The sequence below is a fragment of the Doryrhamphus excisus genome, chromosome 5, assembly GCF_030265055.1.
Source record: "Doryrhamphus excisus isolate RoL2022-K1 chromosome 5, RoL_Dexc_1.0, whole genome shotgun sequence".
Lineage (NCBI taxonomy): Eukaryota > Metazoa > Chordata > Actinopteri > Syngnathiformes > Syngnathidae > Doryrhamphus > Doryrhamphus excisus.
Window position 1 is genome coordinate 14,727,355 of NC_080470.1, and position 20,672 is coordinate 14,748,026.

General features: G+C 40.8%; 1 protein-coding gene across 6 annotated transcripts in view; it reads left to right on the forward strand.

Annotated features, from left to right (window-relative positions):
- The window catches only part of LOC131130152 (unconventional myosin-IXb), a 115,145-nt gene that overhangs the window by 41,111 nt on the left and 53,362 nt on the right, over positions 1–20,672 (forward strand). For all 6 annotated transcript variants that reach the window (XM_058074374.1, XM_058074375.1, XM_058074377.1 and 3 more), the window contains exon 4: positions 627–1,136. In XM_058074374.1, coding sequence (XP_057930357.1) covers positions 627–1,136 — 510 coding nt within the window. The remainder of the gene's footprint in view (positions 1–626; positions 1,137–20,672) is intronic.

The window sequence follows — 20,672 nt, forward strand, 5'->3', positions numbered from 1 at the left end:
TGTTTATGCATGGAATTCTCATCTTCATCAAAGTCACTCTCAACTTTCTTGACCCCATGGCGGGTTATTTAGCAGTGTCACACAAGTTAAAAAAGTGAGTCAGCAATATTACGCGATATTGTACTAAAACTGAGCCGGAATAGAATTTGAATGTAAATTGCACAACACAACAGTAACAGAACCAATGTTGTAATCTTGATAAGGCATTAAGAGTGAAACAAAAACAAAAGTTTTCAGATATTTAAAGGAAAAGTGCACTTTTTTTTTTACAGGCAATTAATGCACATAATGGGCCACACTTATTTTGACTATAAAGCCTACTGAAAAACCTCCAAAACTGCAGCAACATTATTATTATTATTGTTATTATATACAATGTTATGCCCATTTACAAAAAGTAAAAAACAAAGTTGTTCTGTGGAGTTAATATTATTTTTTTTATTATTAGATAATTTGCGTGTGTACACCATGTACTCTGCAACTATTGCAAGCTAAAGTTATTAATTGGAGCATTGACAGCGGCTGTTGCTCTCCACTTTGCCTCAGCGGTTTGTTGACAATTGACAAGCTATTGACAAGCCTTTTGTTTGAGCGGCTAAAAGAAAACACCTGTCAATCTTTTCCAGGAGAGGAACAACGATGGCACCATTCATTACGTCCACCTCCCTCCCTTGTCCAAAGAGCAGGAGAAACAGCGGCTCGCCGCCAGGGGCTTCCTCCCGCCTCCCCAGGATGACTTTGCAGACCTCTGCAACCTCCCCAAACTCAACGAGGACAGCATCCTAAACAACCTGCGCACGCGCTTCTACAAGAAAAAGATCTACACCTATGCCGGCAGCATCCTCATCGCCATCAACCCCTTCAAGTTCCTGCCCATATACAACCCCAAGTACGTCAAGCTGTACGAGAACCACCAGCTGGGGAAGCTGGAGCCGCACATCTTTGCCATCGCAGACGTGGCCTACTACGCCATGCTCAGGAAGAAGGTCAACCAGTGTATCGTCATCTCCGGAGAGAGCGGCTCGGGCAAGACGCAAAGCACCAACTTTCTCATCCACTGTCTGACCGCGCTCAGCCAGAAGGGCTACGCCAGCGGCGTGGAGAGGACCATACTCGGCGCTGGACCGGTCTTGGAGGTAGGAGAACACAAGGGGTTTGGTCTGGGTTGGTTCATAACCTTAATTTTAGCCTTGTGGTTGTCTTGCACACTGGAAGGGGTGTTGCAACAGAGGGAGAGAAGCGCTTATCGGGAGGAGGACCTTCTCTGCTTAGTTTGATTGGAGCAGATCCTTTCACATGCTCAAGGATACCATCTTTATTTATCCTTCACCGCGGTCACTGCGTTTGAGCAGCTTGGACCAGCCAGTCAGTTGGCGTTTCTCACGTTCTTCACTTGTGTCGTTCTTTGGAAATGTATTGATGGGAAAAAGTTGAGAAAAAAAACAAAACAAAAGCAACCTTGTTTTTTCTCAGTGTAGCAACATGTGACTACATATTCTTTCTTCCTGTGTGATATTTCACCGACTTCTCATTTTCTTTCTGTTTAGTGCAGTGCTACTTTGGTTTTCTTAGTAACCCCTTCAGTAGCGGCCATTTTGACCGATCTTTCAAGGCACACAGAATATTGTGTTGTATTATATATTGTATTGTATTACATAAACATCGAAGCTGCCAAAAGAAAGATTAGACCATAGTTTTTCATCAGGGAAAAAAAGGTTGTTTCTGCCCTTTTCCATTTTTTAGTAATCAGCAATACAACATAGGTAAGTTTCAGGAAAATATCAGCTCCCAACTAAAAAAAAAAAGAATATACAGTAAACCTCAGATATTTCGGACTCGGATATATCGGAAATTCGCTCACAACGGACAGATAAAAAAGAAACGCTTTTTCTGTAATGCATTTCCAATAAAAATTCATTGCATATATCGGATTTTTTATAACGGATTTCGCCTATTTCGGACAAAATCTCCAGTCCCGTTCCAATGCATTTCCATGAAATTTCCCTCGCATATATCGGATGGCCGCATCGTGGCCGCATCTCAGGCCGCTATACGACGTCATTTGCAGCGTTTGCAGCGTTGCCTGCGCGTCCAGGTACATTGGAAACATAGTCAAGGAAGTGCCTTTTTATAACGGATAAAATCCGATTTACGCATATACCGGATATAAATCCCATATATGCGTAAAACGGACATTTTCCGGTATACGCATATAACGGATTTCGCTTATATCGGACAAAACCAGTGGGAACAATTGAATCCGATATATCCGAGGTTTACTGTATATTGTGAATATATACATTTCAAGCATAACTTTCGCAAATATTTTTGCTTTTGTGACATCTGAAACATTAACATTTCTGCACGCTACATTTCTCCATTCCTTCTTTTTCCCAATTTCCGTTGACATTTTTTAAGAATTAATTTTTTCCCCCCACTTCAAACTCGCACCAGCATCAGCGAGCATTATATTATTATGGGCTTGCTCAGTAATGCAAGCTCATAGACTGCTGCTCAGCAGTTTACTTTCTAAACTTGAGGCCCTCTTGCTAGCCGTTAGCATGTTAGCATTTAAGCTAATTTACTCATGTCTAAAGGCAAATACACACATGGCATGATGCAGGGAGGTTATAGGACAACCCTGGCACTTTCTAAACTTGAAGCTCTCTTGCTAAGTGCTAGCACGATGACTGTTAGCATGTTAGCATTTAAGCTAATTTACTCATGTTTAAAGGCAACTACACACATGTCATGATGTGGGGACACTGTGTGACTGCTTTAACACTTTTGGGACTTGAAGCTATCTTGCTACGTGCTATCATGGTAGCCGTTAGCATTTTAGCATTTAAGCTAATTTACTCATGTCTAAAGGCAAATACACACATGGCATGGTGTAGGGAGGTTATAGGACAACCTTTGCACTTTCTAAACTTGAGGCTCTCTTGCTAGGTCCTAGCATGGTAACGGTTAGCATGTTAGACTTTAGCTAATTTATTCATGTCTAAAGACAAATACACCACATGGCATGATGTCGGGACACTATGGGACTGTCTTAGCACTTTAGGGACTTGGTGCTTTCTTGCTAGATGCGACCATGCTAACTCTTAGCATGTTAACATTGTGGCTAATTTGCTCATTTATAAAGCCAAATACACACATGGCATGATGTCGGGACACTATGGGACCGCCTGAACACTTTTGGGACCTGGTACCTACTTGCTAGATGCTACCTTGCTCTCAGCATGTTAGCATTTTAGCTAATATGCCGCTCTCTAAAGGCAAATACACACATGGCATGATGTGGGGACGCTATGGGACTGACTCTTCGCTTTTGAGACCCGGTGCTTTCTTTTTAGCTGCTACAATGCTAACTGTTAGCATGTTGGCATTTCAACATGTCAGCTTTGTTGCTCAATTCCTCGTCTAATGTACGCACGGCATTGCTCGGCGGCGCGGCACGGCAGACACCGGGCCCGAGGTTCACAGCACAGGTGGCAAGCCCATCAAAATTTCCGCGGGAATTTTCTAGTTATATATTATGCTCGTTTACGTTACGAACAATAAAAGGCAACACGGTGTAAACACACCCGTAGCCGCATTAGCATGCCAAAGTAAGCTAACTTGGCTTGCTTCCATGCACACTCCCGAGTTTTGTCTCCAGTCCCGTTCCAATGCATTTCCATTAAATTTCCCTCGCATATATCGAATGTCCGCATCGTGGCGCTCCGATTCGCCGAATCGTGACAGGCCGCTATACGACGTCATTTGCAGCGTTTGCAGCGTTGCCTGTGCGTCCAGGTACATTGGAAACACAGTCAAGGAAGTGCCTTTTTATAACAGATAAAATCCGATTTACGCATATACCGGATATAAATCCGACATGTGCGTAAAACGGACATTTTCCGGTATACCCATATAACGGATTTCGCTTATATCGGACAAAACCAGTGGAAACAATTGAATCCGATATATCCGAGGTTTACTGTAGATAGTTTTCTGTGCTAGTTATTGTGTTTAGCTGCTCTATAGGAGACCACCAATCAATACAAAGGGTTGAAAAATTTGGATAGTACGTCCCCTTTAAGGCAGAAATCATCGGGCCCGACATCAAGCAGTATAAGACTACACGTTTTTTTTTAGTTTAAAAAAATTTTTTTTTACATGATTTAATGGCAGAATTATTGTGTTTTCTGCTTTGTCGGTTTATGAAAGAGAGGAAAGGAAATGTGTTTCGCAGCCCAGGCGGACATATGATCACTGGTGCATTGTATTAAATGCTTTACCATAAAGTCTATGCAGAAAAAAGAAAGGAAACAAGTTGGCAAGGTGCCCCGTTAACCCTTCATGTGGTTCCTTTAATGCAGCAAGAGTCAAAGGAAGATACTCCGCAATTGAATAAAGACAGTTGCAGACATCTGTCTTTGCTTCTACGGAAAGATGAGTGCCAGGAAATATCCGTGTATTGTTTTAGACAACTTTAATCTACTTGGCTCAGGCTTATACTTTCCACTTTTTGTCTTTTATTTGTCTTTTTTCCCCCCTGCAGTTAGAAGAAACGGCATCCTATTCACTGTTTATTCCCTATTTCTGTCCCTCCCGGACTCCTGTGAGAAGCAGCGTTGCTCTGCAAACATAAAACTATGCTCGGAAAGATTTTTTTTTTTTTTTTACAGTTTGAGGCAAATCTAATTTTGTTTAGCTTAGGCAAGCATCAGGAAGAAGTGGTTGGAGTTCCTGATTCCTAGCAAGAGAAAACAACACTTCACACAGGGCTGTTTTGTGAACAATACGAAGCTGGTGGACGCCGTGACGCCATCTTCACCAACCTGGAGCAACATTGCCACTACCCCTCATTACTCACAGTTTTATTTCCACTTTAGATGGGTTTCTGTTTTTTTTTTTTCATGTATGGTCTTAAAGATTTGATGATCCGATGAACACTTTAATGTTTTCTTTTGTCTCACTCTGCCCTGCTCTGCTTAGAACAGGGGTCTCAAACTCAATTTACCTGGGGGCCACCAGAGCTAGGTTCTGGGTGAAGCCGGGCCGCATCAGGTTTTCAGAAAAAACCCAAAACGCATTTATTAAAAACTGGAAAAAAAAACTATCCACTTTTTCAGTACTTTGGTTCCGGTTTTCCACACCAAAATATCTGATAAAACATTCCACTGTTCTCAAATATCTTAATTTTTATTTTTCTAGACACAAAATAAGAAAAAAAAACAAATTAAGAATAAAGACAATAATCAATCAGTAATAAATAAGTAAAATAATAATAAAACAGCAAATAAGAAAAACGTAAGAAACCACATACAGTTGGTAGAGAAATTATTTTTTTCAGATTGAAATGTACAGTATTAACAGTTATTTAACCTTCAACATGAACATTAATGAAACTTAATAATTGGACCCAATTAGCAAGTTAGCATCGTACTCAGTTCCATCTGGGAGCAGCGTGGTAACTTTAACAACATGTTTGATGAGATGCTTTATCTTGACGTGTATTTTCCCTTTTATTCCAAATCATTTCCTGCATTTATTTGGACCCAGCGTCATAAGCCTTTAGCTACATTGCTAATCCAAAGCAAAACAGGGCGGGGTAACAGGGTAGGGTAACGGTATGGGCGGGGCAAAATCATGTTAATTGTGTCCGGTGTGCACACGGCTTTAAGCTGTCATTTCAACATTAAACTTTGGTATCAAGGTGGGGGCCTCAAACTAACGTGGCCCGCGGGCTGCGAGTTTGAGAACCTCCTTAAGATCTAACAGCGTAAAATTTACACTACCGCTCAAAAGTTTGGTATCTCTTGGAAATGTATTTGGCCAGTCTAAGATATGCATTTTTCTTGGCAAGTCCTGCCATGAAGTCCAGCATCCTGAAGTCGCCGTTTCACTGTTGATGCTGACACTGGTGATTGACAGGTACTATTTAGTGCAGCTGCCAGGTGACCACCTGTGAGGGGTCTTTGTCTTAAACTACACACTCTCAGATATTTGTCTTCTTGCATAGTTGTGCAACGTTTTTCTGTCCTTGTTAGACCCAGTTTGTGCTGTGATGTAGATCCTTCTTTGAAAATCATCTGATTCATTTTAATTGTTTGTGAAATGGAAAAAAAATGTTTGTGAAATGCATGAAAATTTAGATCAGGGGTGTATAGCATACAGAAAAATCTTTTATTCAACATATCCTCACTAGGATGGTGGGGGTGCTGGAGCCTATCCCAGCTGTCTTTGGACTAGAGGCGGACTAGACCCTGGACTGGTGGCCAGCCAATCACAGAGCACATATAGACAAACAATTCTTACACGTTTACATGTCCAATAAGTCCAGTTGCTGGATTTGTCATTAATTATTGAATGACAGTTGTGAATGTATGGCTTGTTAAAGCCGTAATTATTATGATATACAGTAAACCTCGGATATATAGGATTCAATTGTTCCCACTGGTTTTGTCCGATATAAGCGAAATCCGTTATATGTGTATACCGGAAAATGTCCATTTTACGCATATATCGGATTTATATCCGGTATATGCGTAAATGGGATTTTATCCGTTATAAAAAGGCACTTCCTTGACTATGTTTCCAATGTACCTGGACGCGCAGGCAACGCTGCAAACGCTGCAAATGACGTCGTATAGCGGCCTGTCACGATTCGGCGAATCGGAGCGCCACGATGCGGCCATCCGATATATGCGAGGGAAATTTCATGGAAATGCATTGGAACGGGACTGGAGATTTTGTCCGAAATAGGCGAAATCCGTTATAAAAAATCCGATATATGCAATGAATTTTTATTGGAAATGCATTACAGAAAAATCGGTTCTTTTTTATCTGTCCGTTGTGAGCGAATTTCCGATATATCCGAGGTTTACTGTATATCAATTCATATCAATATGCTTCCGATGCAACATGGGATCTGGATGATATAGCTATTTAGGAATAAGTACTTAGTGTTGTCATAGTAGAAACGTGACCCAGAAGCCCCCCTTCAGGTTTTGCCAACTCTGCAAATGTGCTTCAACACGCTTCGATTTCCCTTGCAGAGCTTTTCAATGACGCGGTTCTCTAAATGCTCTTAGGGCTGATCTGGAAGCAAATCTCCCCATATTTTGGGTTTGATATTGCGCAGGAAGCAGTCTAAAAATACTCCTTTTATCCTGAAAAGCCACGCATGGAATGTGAAAGAACTGCTGAAAATGAAACTCTTGATCCCAGAAGTAGGACAAGCACTTCCTTAAACGCACCATGCAGCCGTCCATCAAATGATGATGGACGGCTTTTGTTCCTTGACCTTCTTGACTCGGCACTCAAGGAGTCCTTGCAAAAATGCTGCCGCTTCAAGATGCAGATAAAAATGACGTGTGTCAGCCTGTCGCTGTGCTACACCCAGACACATTTTCCCCTTCCTCAGCAAAGTTCTGGTCCCGTTGGCTGCCGCTCACTCCCAGAATGCATGTCTCAGTCCCATCCAGAACTGTGGTTGCAAAAAGGGAGACAAGGAGACGGCATTTGTTTGGCTTCGTGGTGTTCCATTGGGAGCCGCTTTGTCAATCATCCCGTGTGGTGAACAACGCAATCGAGGCTTTAACTCTGACATTTCTCCACGCCGTTACAAGCAAAGGGATTTGTTTTATGTGGAAAAAGGTCCGTTCTGACAACACCTCGCCGCCAACGCCAACCTGAAGTGGATTTTACAGAGGAAGCAATAACTCGTGGAAGTATGTTCCCTGCAGTTTCTCTCCACCAACCATTGACGACAAGCTGACATTTAAAAAGAGAGTCAGGATTTCTTTCAACAAGTTTACTGGAACAAAAGATTTTTTTTTTGCACTGGATACTGATCCGATTACAATGCAAAGAGTGTGTGTGTGTGTGTGTGTGTGTGTACCCTGCGGCTATAGGAGAGCTCTCCAGGCCTGGGTCACATTTTGAGGAGATGAGATCACTATTTGTAGCGCTCCACTGAATGGCCTCAACTGGAAACCACTTTGCAAAGCAGCCGTCCCACTTTCTATTTTCATCCACTCTAATGGATGTCAGGGCCCAATTCATCCACTCCAACTTTGACCCAGAATTATTGATATGAGGCGAGATTACACGTACCGTACTGGGGTGAGCGAATCAAGCTTTTTCCCTTTTTCTTGTCTGTCATAATGTCCCCTGAGCCCACCCGTAACCCAACGGTTACTGTTTCAGAGACTTTTTGCTTTCTCTTTGTACCAAAACTGCACCAAGACACAAAAAAACCCATCAGCCGCCGCTGCAGTGTTTGAAAAGTGCAAAAGTTTTATGTCAGAGACCTCTGTCAGACCAGCTGCTCGGAGCATGTGCCTAAATACAGTGCACCTTGCTGGGCCACACTGCTCTATACGCGGCTACTCCTGACCTCCATAGCGGCACACTGGCTGCTGAGAGCATGTGTCCGAATACAGTGCACCTTACCGGGCCACGACAGGTGGCTCCACCGCTCTATACTCTGGTTCTCCTGGTAGTAGTAATATCATGGCGTTTCATTAGGTGAAATCCAACTTTTTTCGAGTCCTTCTTACCGCTGAGTGGGCCCCCAACTATACTTAAATGTAAATTTTTAAAAAGTAGACACAGTAAACCTCGGATATATCAGACTCTGATATATCGGAAATTCGCTCACAACGGACAGATAAAAAAGAAGCGATTTTTCTGTAATGCATTTCCAATAAAAATTCATTGCATATATTGGATTTTTTATAACGGATTTCGCCTATTTCGGACAAAATCTCCAGTCCCGTTCCAATGCATTTCCATGAAATTTCCCTCGGATGGCCGCATCGTGGCGCTCCGATTCGCCGAATCGCAACAGGCCGCTATACGACGTAATTTGCAGCGTTGCCTGCGCGTCCAGGTACATTGGAAACATAGTCAAGGAAGTGCCTTTTTATAACGGATAAAATCCGATTTACACATATACCGGATATAAATCCCATATATGCGTAAAACGGACATTTTCCGGTATACGCATATAACGGATTTCGCTTATATCGGACAAAACCAGTGGGAACAATTGAATCCGATATATCCGAGGTTTACTGTATTAAAGTGTGGTTATTGGTATCATATCAGTCTCAGGAAGCAGGAAGTTATTGGAAAAACAAGATATCATGCATCACATTTGCCTGCAGAGCAGACGTGGCATCTGTAAAGCTGAAGCTCAGTCAATCAGAGCGGAAATGTAGACAAACCGAACCAGTCACTGGCAAAGAAATCCAAGTCTTATTATTAGCACAGTGTCTGTTACTCTCTGCAGTTGTGCACATGAACAAACTATACAATGAAGAGTTGTTTTCAATGCTCCTGTGCAGCAATGAATCGCTCACCTGCTCCAAGTGACTACTGTATATATTATTAACTGGTCTAACTGGTTGATCTTCTGGGCGGGTGGGTGTGTGTGTGTGTTTGTGTTGTTTGGACTCACTTACGCCCTCCCCTTTTGTCGACACAGCATAGTGAACTGCTCCTTTAAAGATGACAAGGTAGAAGAATGAAGGTTACAAATGAAGAGCTTGCAACCAAAAGGCGCTAAATCCATTTTGACTGATTTCGAGAAAATCAATGATTTTTAACTACGCACGTATCAATCTATTTGGTCATCAAGTCTATATTGTAAATGAAAATAAAAAAATAAAAAATAAAAATCCTGCACACACCATGTATTTTATATATTTTTTAAATGATTTTTTTTCCGGATTTAGTGCCTTTTGGCTGAAATGATGGATTTAGCGCCTTTTGGCTGAAATAAATTTGAAGTCACCTTTAACTTCTTCAATTGCATTGTTGTAAAAGAATGTAAGGTGCTTTAATGTGCTCTGCTAATAAAATAATTACAACACAGAAGCCATTCTCAACATACAATACAAAATAATTATTATGAATTAAATGAATAAAAATGTTATTAAAAGCAGTGCTCATATTTGACTGCACCATGAAGGTGACAGTGACAAAAATCATCTCATTCCAAACTCTTTACATTGTATGTTTTTTAGTACAAGTAAAATAATGTTTCTCATGAAAGTTGGAGGTGTCAAGGTAGAGACATGCCTTTTATGGCGTTAAAAAAAACTTCCATGTTACAGAATACTGTAAAAACACAATTTGTGTTCTCCTGAATTGCATAACATACTGTAACTATCATACGTGTACTTAATGTACACAAACAAAACAGGATGCGCACTGATACTGGCTTTCTGTATGTGCAGTGCCAATTGTATTCTTCTCTCTGATTGGTCAGATTAGATCAGATAAATTTCATATCACTTTTTTTCATATTTTTTAAAATGATTTCAAGACCAAAATATGTGATTTGGATACACATGACAGAGGTCTATTAAACTCATGAAAAACATTCAACTTAGTGAAAATTGGATTTAGCGCCTTTTTGTTGCAAGCTCTTCATATGTAGCTGTGCGTTAGTCTGCCCTGAGTCATACACGTAACCACACAGGAAGTTCCTATCATCCGGAACCTTATTTAACAGGAAGCGGCTACGACATGGGAAGTAAGAGCAGTCGTGGGTTATTGTTGTTGTTTTTTTGTTGTTGTTTTTTTGCCAGGAGCAATACAGGGTGTGTAAAGACCAGAGTATTGTATTGTATTCAGGAAGTGCAGAGGAGAAGCCTTTCTGTCTACACATGCATTGTTTATCTCTCAACTACTGTATTTGGTGCACTCTTTTATTCTATTGTGTGCAAGAATGATCTTCATTTATCTTCTTCTTGATCATGCAATCATGCGGCGGTCCTTAGTGTAACTTATTAAAGCGTGTCTGGAACAAATAAGCCATATGATGCCACACACATAGCACACAAAGATGCAGTCTGTCGTATTTACTGTAATCTATTCACAATCAAAGGGAAGCCGAGAACAAGCCGTCTCTCGCATGCGGCGGCGTGCGTGTAGCAACACGCCGCAGCCATCTTCCAGGCCTATTTGTGGTGCTTTGGCCACAGCACAAGCCGGGGACAGATGTGGTCCTCAATTAGAAACGGGTGGGGCCGCTTGAAATGGCTCCGGTCTGGTAAAACGCTTACACCACAGGAGGGCCAAAAGCAGTGCTTGAAAAACTTCAAACCCACGATTTTTTTTACACAGTCTTAACATCTGACTTGAACAAGCGAAATGTAGGGCAAAACATGTTGAACCAGGGAGGCGTCCAGGAGGCATCCTGGACCAGATGCCCAAGCAACTTCATCTGTCTCCATCAGCTCTTCCACACCCGAGTGTCTCCCCGGATGCTCCTCACCTTATCTCTAAGGGAGAGCCCAGTCACCCTACAGAGGAAAGCCGCCATCTTGTCCTTTTTAGTCATGTTTCCCCACATGATCTCCCAATTTCAGCCCCTCTGCGTCATTTTGTGATACAAAAACATTTGTGACAAAAACAATGAAATGAATGGGTCGACTAGTTACTCAGGAACTAAGTCACAAAAATTTAGAGTAGTTACAGAGGAATTTTGGAAGTAGTGACTACGGTGCCTTTTGAGTGCATACAGAGGAACTAATGAGTAGTTACTTGGTAACTAAGCCCACAAATTTACAGTTAATACTGAGGAACTAATAACCAAGGCACATGCATTTAGAGTAGTTACCAAGGAACTAATGAATAGTTACTGAGGAACCAAGGCATGTTGAGTAGTTACTGAGGGACTCGTGACTAATGCAGATACATGTGAATTTAGAGTAGTTACAGAGGAACTAATCAGTAGTTACTGAGGAACTAATGAGGAACTAGTGACTAAGGCTCATACATGTGAATTTAGAGTAGTTACAGAGGAACTAATGAGTAGTTACTGAGGAACTAGTGACTAGTAAGGCACATACATTTATAGTAGTTACTGAGGATTTGATGATTAGAGCACTACTAAGCGCAACTAAGGCATGTCAAGTTTGAGTAGTTACTGAGGAACTAATGAACTAAAGAACCAGTGGCTAAGGCACATACATTTAGAGTAGTTACTGAAGAACTAATGACCTAATAAGGAACCAGTGACCAAGGCTCATACATTTAGAGTAGTTACTGAAGAACTAATGACCTAATAAGGAACCAGTGACCAAGGCACATACATTTAGAGTAGTTACGGAGGAACTAATGAACTAATAAGGAATCAGTCACTAAGGCACATACATTTAGAGTAGTTACTGGGGAACTAATAAGCAACCAGTGACTAAGGCACATTCATTTAGAGTAGTTACTGAGGAACGAATGAACTAATAAGGAACTAGTGACCAAGGCACATACATTTAGAGTAGTTACTGAAGAACTAATGACCTAATAAGGAACCAGTGACCAAGGCACATACATTTAGAGTGATTACTAAGAAACTAATGAACTAATAAGGACCCAGTCACTAAGGCACATACATTTTGAGTAGTTACCGGGGAACTAATAAGGAACTAGTGAATAAGGCACATACATTTAGAGTAGTTACGGAGGAACTAATGAACTAATAAGGAACCAGTAACTAAGGCACATACATTTAGAGTAGTTACTGAGGAACTAAAGAACAAGTGACCAAGGCACATACATTTAGAGTAGTTACTGAGGACCTAAGGCACGTCAAGTTTGAGTGGTTACTGAGGAACTAATGAACTAATAAGGACCCAGTCACTAAGGCACATACATTTAGAGTAGTTACTGGGGAACTAATAAGGAACCAGTGACTAAGGCACATACATTTAGAGTAGTTACTGAGGAACAAATGAACTAATAAGGAATTAGTGACTAAGGCACATACATTTAGAGTAGTTACTGAGGAACTCATGAACTAATAAGGAATTAGTGACTAAGGCACACACATTTAGAGTAGTTACTGATGAACTAATAAGGAACTAGTGACGAAGGCACATACATTTAGAGTAGTTACTGGGGAACTAATAAGCAACCAGTGACTAAGGCACATACATTTAGAGTAGTTACTGGGGAACTAATAAGCAACCAGTGACTAAGGCACATTCATTTAGAGTATTACTGAGGAACGAATGAACTAATAAGGAACTAGTGACTAAGGCACATACATTTAGAGTAGTTACTGAGGAACTCATGAACTAATAAGGAATTAGTGACTAAGGCACATACATTTAGAGTAGTTACTGATGAACTAATAAGGAACCAGTGACTAAGGTACATACATTTAGAGTAGTTACTGATGAACTAATAAGGAACTAGTGACTAAGGCACATACATTTAGAGTAGTTACTGATGAACTAATGAACTAATAAGGAACTAGTGACAAAGGCACTAGTTCAGGACGCACTCATCCTCCATTGTGGTTTGTCATCATCTGCTAAATATAGCACTTTGCGGGTAAAATCTGCTCCTTTGAGCGCAGCTTGTACTTGTGTGTGGCATGCCTGCCAATTTAGCGGCAAGCGTGACTGACCCATTGCTGGAAAGTAATTCAATTAGAAACGTGATGCAGCGCAGAACATTTTGCACTAGCAAATTCCTGTGAAGACAGGATAAGTAGCACTTTTAACTGGAACTAATGCTCGGGCCTGCCGCGTTGGCAGCGATAGTCACGCCACTCGGGATCATGTGGAGATGATGGTATGCGGGTTATATATGATGTTCCGCATGAATATTCCTCCCCCATAATGAAGAGAAGGTTGTGCTTAGCATGGCCACACCACACTGCATGTGTCCACATCATAAAAGGGCATGCGCGAGTCTGTGAGGACCAGACACCGCTTTGTTTTGACAGGAACCAATCATGAGCTATGAAAAACCTCATAATGAGCTTGTCAAGCCATTGAAAAATTGCACAAAATCGTGACTCAATATTATAAAGAACGTTGAAGTCATCACACAGCAACTTGACACCCAAAAGGTATACCTAATAAACAAGCATGTACCAACACAAATTTTAATGCTTTTCGTCTGGGCAGAGCATTTCTTTGGAGGAGAAGCAGCATATCCATAAATGTATGGATGGTGCTGCAATGCTGCTTCTATTGACCAGAGGAGCCCAAAGGGAGGCTGACGTCATTGCAGCGCCCCAATGAATGCATTGCTCAGACTCAATACATTATGGGACAACTTTAAGAATTTCTTTTTTTGTTTAAACTCATATTGGTGCATGTTTGTATATTTTTCTGGTATACCCTTGGGTTGTTAAGTTGCTGTCTGATGAGTTTAGTGTTCTTTGTAATGACCTGCCATTTCCAATGTGTTGCCAAGCTCGTTCTGAGTTGACTTATACAGTAAACCTCGGATATATCGGATTCAATTGTTCCCACTGGTTTTGTCCGATATAAGCGAAATCCGTTATATGCATATACCGGAAAATGTCCGTTTTACGCATATATCGGATTTATATCCGGTATATGCGTAAATCGGATTTTATCCGTTATAAAAAGGCACTTCCTTGACTATGTTTCCAATGTACCTGGACGCGCAGGCAACGCTGCAAACGCTGCAAAGGCTGCAAATGACGTCGTATAGCGGCCTGTCACGATTCGGCGAATCGGAGCGCCACGATGTGGCCATCCGATATATGCGAGGGAAATTTCATGGAAATGCATTGGAACGGGACTGGAGATTTTGTCCGAAATAGGCGAAATCCGTTATAAAAAATCCGATATATGCAATGAATTTTTATTGGAAATGCATTACAGAAAAATTGGTTCTTTTTTATCTGTCCGTTGTGAGCGAATTTCCGATATATCCGAGTCCGATATATCCGAGGTTTACTGTAGTTGCCGATTGGCTCCTATATTTTCCTCACAGTATTTAAACAATCCTGTGGACGATGAAGCCTAACCCAGCTTGCCTTGCCCAAGTGGTGTGGTCCTCCCTTGGGCTGGTTACCAGTCAATCACAAAGCAAATCTACAGTAGACACCTACTGTACAGTCACTGAACGAGAGTCCATTTCCAGCTTGCTGCATGAGTACCACTGATGGCTGCTTTAAGCCATCATTTGTTTACATACATAAAGTTAAAGAGGCATATCAATTCAAAGTAGGCTTAAAGATGGTTGGCCGGGTTTTGGCATGAGAACTCGCGGCTGTGTAGTGAATGTGGGAATCCGTGGCAGTTGGACAATGGCCGGTCCCTTTCTGAGCGTGTCCAGCCTGCAGAGAGGGTGTGAGTGTCAGGACCTTGGCAGCGCTCACGGAAGCATTTAACTCGAGCTCGGCTGCGCTGTCACGCTTGAGTGGATACAACACTGCTGAAGTGTGAGGCCTTGCGTCCAGGATCTGCATGCAAATCTTTTGTACGCTCCTCAAACTTGTGAGGTGGAGGCCACACAAATAATGATGTTCTCTGAAGAAGCGACACATAACTTCTAAGAGGGAGTTTGTGGTGGAACTCCTCCAGTGGGAATTCTAAGAACTTTGTGCGCCTCAATGGAGATGTGAGACCGCTTTCTCCCTTCGACTGGAAAGAAACTGGGAATCTTTTCACCTTTTTTACGTATAAGTATGGATAAGTTTCAGGAAAATATTAGATCCTGACTAAAAGCGGAAGAAAACCTGCTTATTGTGAGAAGATAAATTTCAAGCATAGCTCAAATATCTAAACCAACATTACCCAGGCCAAATAATTTACTTACACCTATTTACAATTTTCATATTTGGAACTGAACTGCGTGTGTGCATTGAAAATCCCCAACAATGTGTTACGTTCTGCACGCTACACTCCTTCACGCACTCACACCTTTTGTGCTTCGGGCAAAAAAAAAAGAAAATTAAAAGGCGTCAGTTTATAAAAGGTATGAATATGTCTAAAGAATGAGTTAAGAAAACTAGAGAAATGGAAAAACCAGCAGTTTGCCCCACGCTTTGAACCCTGCATGGTGCGGCTAATTTATGGCTAAAAGAACTGCAGTCCCCATAATGCTTGAAGCTGAAAGTACTGTTGTGTATTTCTGACCCCAAGTCTTGCGCAGCGACCATGCTTTGATCTGACAAATCTTACATAAGTTTGATCAAGTGTAGAATTACTACAACTTCTTTGGGGTTGCAAAGTTTAGAGCAGGGGTCTCAAACTCAATTTACCTGGGGGCCACTGGAGCTAGGGTCTGGGCGAGGCTGGGCCACATCAGGTTTTCCAAAAAAAACAAAAACAAAACACATTTATTAAAAACAGAAAAATGAATAAACTTTGCTTTGGTTCAGATTTTCTACAATAAAAGCTCTGATAAAACATTCCACTGTTCTCAAATATCTTACTTTTTATTTTTCTACACAAAATAAGATCAAGAATAAAGAAAATCAATCATTCAGTAATAAATAAATATAATAATAATAAAACGGCAAATTATTAAAAATTAAGAAACCACATATAGTTGGTGGGTAGACAAATGATTTTTTTCTGATTAAAATGAACAAAGCATTATTAGAGCCCTGTAGACATGACAAAACACGACTATAGTCACATTTATACTCTTTTTATTTACAACATATTGCGCAACTGCAGGGTCTTGAGACACATGCTAACTCGCAAACTAGAGAGCTAGCGACCTAAACGGTAGCCTCCAAGTTATTTCCTTTCAACTTAAATAGCCAAAAACTTACCACCTCCACACGGATAGGGAGGATAACTATTAACAGTTATTTAACCTTTAACATGAACATGAATCAAACGTAATAATTTTTTCTGGGTACATGATACCATACAGCATCCATATCAAACTTGCGCGGGCTGCACTAACATTAAACTTTCATATCAAGGCGGGGGCCTCAAAGTAGTGTCCTGCGGGCCACATTTGGCCCGCGGGCCGCGTGTTTGAGACCCCTGGTTTAGAGTGTCTAATGCTACAAAATGCGTCAATTACGGTAATGATGGACTTATCTGTCCTCTATAACACCAAGCAGATTTTGTTAGAATGGGTTGGTTTACAAAACGTCAAATTGTACTCTTTGATTTTAGCATATGCGGCCCTCACTGTGAGAGGTTTGGACACCCCTGCGCTAATTTAATTGCAAGTACATATGTACACACAGGAGGTTGCTATTATTTGTCTCATCACTTTGTCTCTCGACGTGTCACCGTTCCTTCCTTCTTTTGTTTTTTTCCCAAAAACCATCTCTCTGCGAACACTGCAATCGTGTCAGCTGACTTCCTCATCCCTGCTGTGCCTCCCAGTCAAGTCCAGTCGCAGGCGTGTCAGACTATCACGGATGATGCTGTGACAAGTTTAGTATTCACTCTGTGGAGCGAAGACCTCCACTTAGCTGAGCTTTCCCAGGGGTGGCTGCACTTGGCTGCAAGGTCGTTGTAGCGGGTCGCTGACAAAGACTCTTTGTGAGCCACAAACACAGTATTCAGTGAAATATGCATGCAAGTGTCGGCCATTCTATGAGAAGGACAAACAAGGATTTTATTAAAACATACAACCTTGGGCATTGCTCCACTTGCATCGTTTTCCCCAATTTCTTAGTCAACGCACCATAAAGTTTTTGCTATAGTTTTGAATTACTGCAGGTTGGTTGTTTGAATACATGCTTTTGTGTACATTTAGACGTTTGTCTTTGACATGAATGGATGTCATATCATTAAGGTCTGTTAACTACAGTAAACCTCGGATATATCGGATTCAATTGTTCCCACTGGTTTTGTCCGATATAAGTGAAATCCGTTATATGCGTATACCGGAAAATGTCCGTTTTACGCATATATGGGATTTATATCCGGTATATGCGTAAATCGGATTTTATCCGTTATAAAAAGGCACTTCCTTGACTATGTTTCCAATGTACCTGGACGCGCGGGCAACGCTGCAAATGACGTCGTATAGCGGCCTGTCACGATTCGGCGAATCGGAGCGCCACGATGCGACCATCCGATATATGCGAGGGAAATTTCATGGAAATGCATTGGAACAGGACTGGAGATTTTGTCCGAAATAGGCGAAATCCGTTATAAAAAATCCGATATATGCAATGAATTTTTATTGGAAATGCATTACAGAAAAATCGGTTCTTTTTTATCTGTCCGTTGTGAGCGAATTTCCAATATATCCAAGTCCGATATATCCGAGGTTTACTGTACTTGAACTATCCAACATATACAACACAACGTACAATACAAGACTGACACAGTACTGCACCATGTAGACATAAAAACATGGTGCCACAGACCCCAAACATAGTGCTGCCATTGTCTGTGGCGCTGCACAAATTTGTTTCCCATGTTTCCCTCATGCAAACATGGTCAAAATTCTACAAAAATATATTTTTACCCAGTTAAAACCCAACTGTGAAGTCGGAATTATCAATGGAATATGGTATGTTTTCCTGTTTGAGCAGTGAAAACCTGTTTATGACCTTGTAAATACACTTTTTAACATTGCTAGAGACCTCTATACATGAAATAACACCCCTATAGTCACATTACACTCCTATTACCCAATATAGTACACCAGGGGTTCCCAAAATTTACCAACTCAGGGCCCATTTGAAAATCTAAAAAATACAGTACATAAAGAAATGCTGCGTTCTCAGCATTATTATTCCATTATTAGCATTATTTCATTTTTTGCTATTAGTTTTGCAACTCTGTATGGCGCCTGCGCCGCTCTCTTGTAGTCACTTCCAGTGACACACGTTGATTCAATTGTTTTTCGTTGGCGCTGATATTCTTTTAGTTTATTTTCAAAATTCTCGTGGCTTTGATGAATATTTTTCATGTTTGGTTTCCAGATGGCGGCGCAGCTTACAAGATTTCAGAGCTTCATTAGACAGATTGTCCTCTGGCCCAACACTTGTAAAACAAAATGATGTGTACTCACTGAAATATTGCTGATGACACCTCCTTTTTGTTTTCAGAGATTTTTTTTGATTATGGTTTTATTTGATGCTTTTTCTGTTTTTCTTTTTACACCCGTAAGCCACCGCTCCATTTTTCCTGCCACTACATACTACATGCTCCTCCGTTAATGACCCCTTGGCATGATGACCAGAGAGCTACGTTCCAATCATAAACAGTGTAAGGTTCCTAAAATATTGTCAATAATTGAAGAGCTTGCAACCAAAAGGCGCTAAATCCAATTTTCACTAAGTTGCATGTTTTTCATGAGTTTAATAGACCTCTGTCATGTGTATCCAAATCACATATTTTGGTCTTGAAATCATTTTAAAAAATATGAAAAAAAGTGATATGAAATGTATGCTTTCAACCAAAAGGCGCTATTTCCATTTCAGATTTCAACCAAAAGGAGCTAAATCCCTTTCTTTATTCTTTATTCTGATTGGCCCAAGTTTCCCATCTATTGATAATCTGACCAATCAGAGAGAAGAATACAATTGGCACTGCACATACAGAAAGCCAGTATCAGTGCGCATCCTGTTTTGTTTGTGTACATTAAGTACACGTATGATAGTTACAGTATGTTATGCAATTCAGGAGAACACAAATTGTGTTTTTACAGTATTCTGTAACATGGAAGTTTTTTTTACGCCATAAAAGGCATGTCTCTACCTTGACACCTCCAACTTTCATGAGAAACATTATTTTACTTGTACTAAAAAACATACAATGTAAAGAGTTTGGAATGAGATGATTTTTGTCACTGTCACCTTCATGGTGCATCAAAAATATGAGCACTGCTTTTAATAACATTTTTATTCATTTAATTCATAATAATTATTTTGTATTGTATGTTGAGAATGGCTTCTGTGTTGTAATTATTTTATTAGCATAGCACATTAAATCACCTTACATTCTTTTACAACAATGCCATTGAAGAAGTTAAAGGTGACTTCAAATTTATTTCAGCCAAAAGGCGCTAAATCCATCATTTCAGCCAAAAGGCGCTAAATCCGGAAAAAAATAATTAAAAAATATATAAAATACATGGTGTGTGCAGGATTTTTATAGCATGCATTTTTATGACCTATATTGATAGCTCTTTCATTTGCAATATAGACTTGATGACCAAATAGATTGATATGTGCGTAGTTAAAAATCATTGATTTTCTCGAAATCAGTCAAAATGGATTTAGCGCCTTTTGGTTGCAAGCTCTTCAATTATCAATAGGTTGTTACTTAGGCCTATAAATATTTTTGAAATAAATATTTTACAATAAAATAATTTTTAAAATAATATTTAGAAAAACAAATCATATTTTAAATGACCTCTCATGGCCAACCTGCAGTACCATCACAACCCACACTTTGGGAATCACTGAAGTAGACATTAGAAGAAGTAGAGAAAATAAGACATAATATAGAGCCACACGTTAGCATGAGGGCGTTCCTTGTTGTCTGAGCAACAACACCCAAACCCCCCCCCCCCCCCCCCCCCCCCGCGCTATGCTGTAGTATCTCAGTAACTGTGTCTTCCTAAGTACATATTTGAATAGTTTCTACATGTGGGAAGGGTCCGCAGTGCTGATATCTACCGTTTGGGACGTCACATGGAACCCAGCGATCCAAGTGTAACGGGGGCAGAATCGGGTCACCAGTTTACCCTATGGATTCCCACTAAGACACCACTCTCGCCGATTCAGCCTCCACACAATGTGCTTCCTATTTAACATGCGGTGGGTCCACTTGGGTCCCCTACACTGGCCTTTTGTTGGACTTGTGTGTGTGTGTGTATCCATGTGAACATGCACATCATTATGTTCTTCGAGGAGAAGGCCTCGGCGAGGTTGAGCTCTGCGGCTGACATCGAAACGGAGAAGCATGACA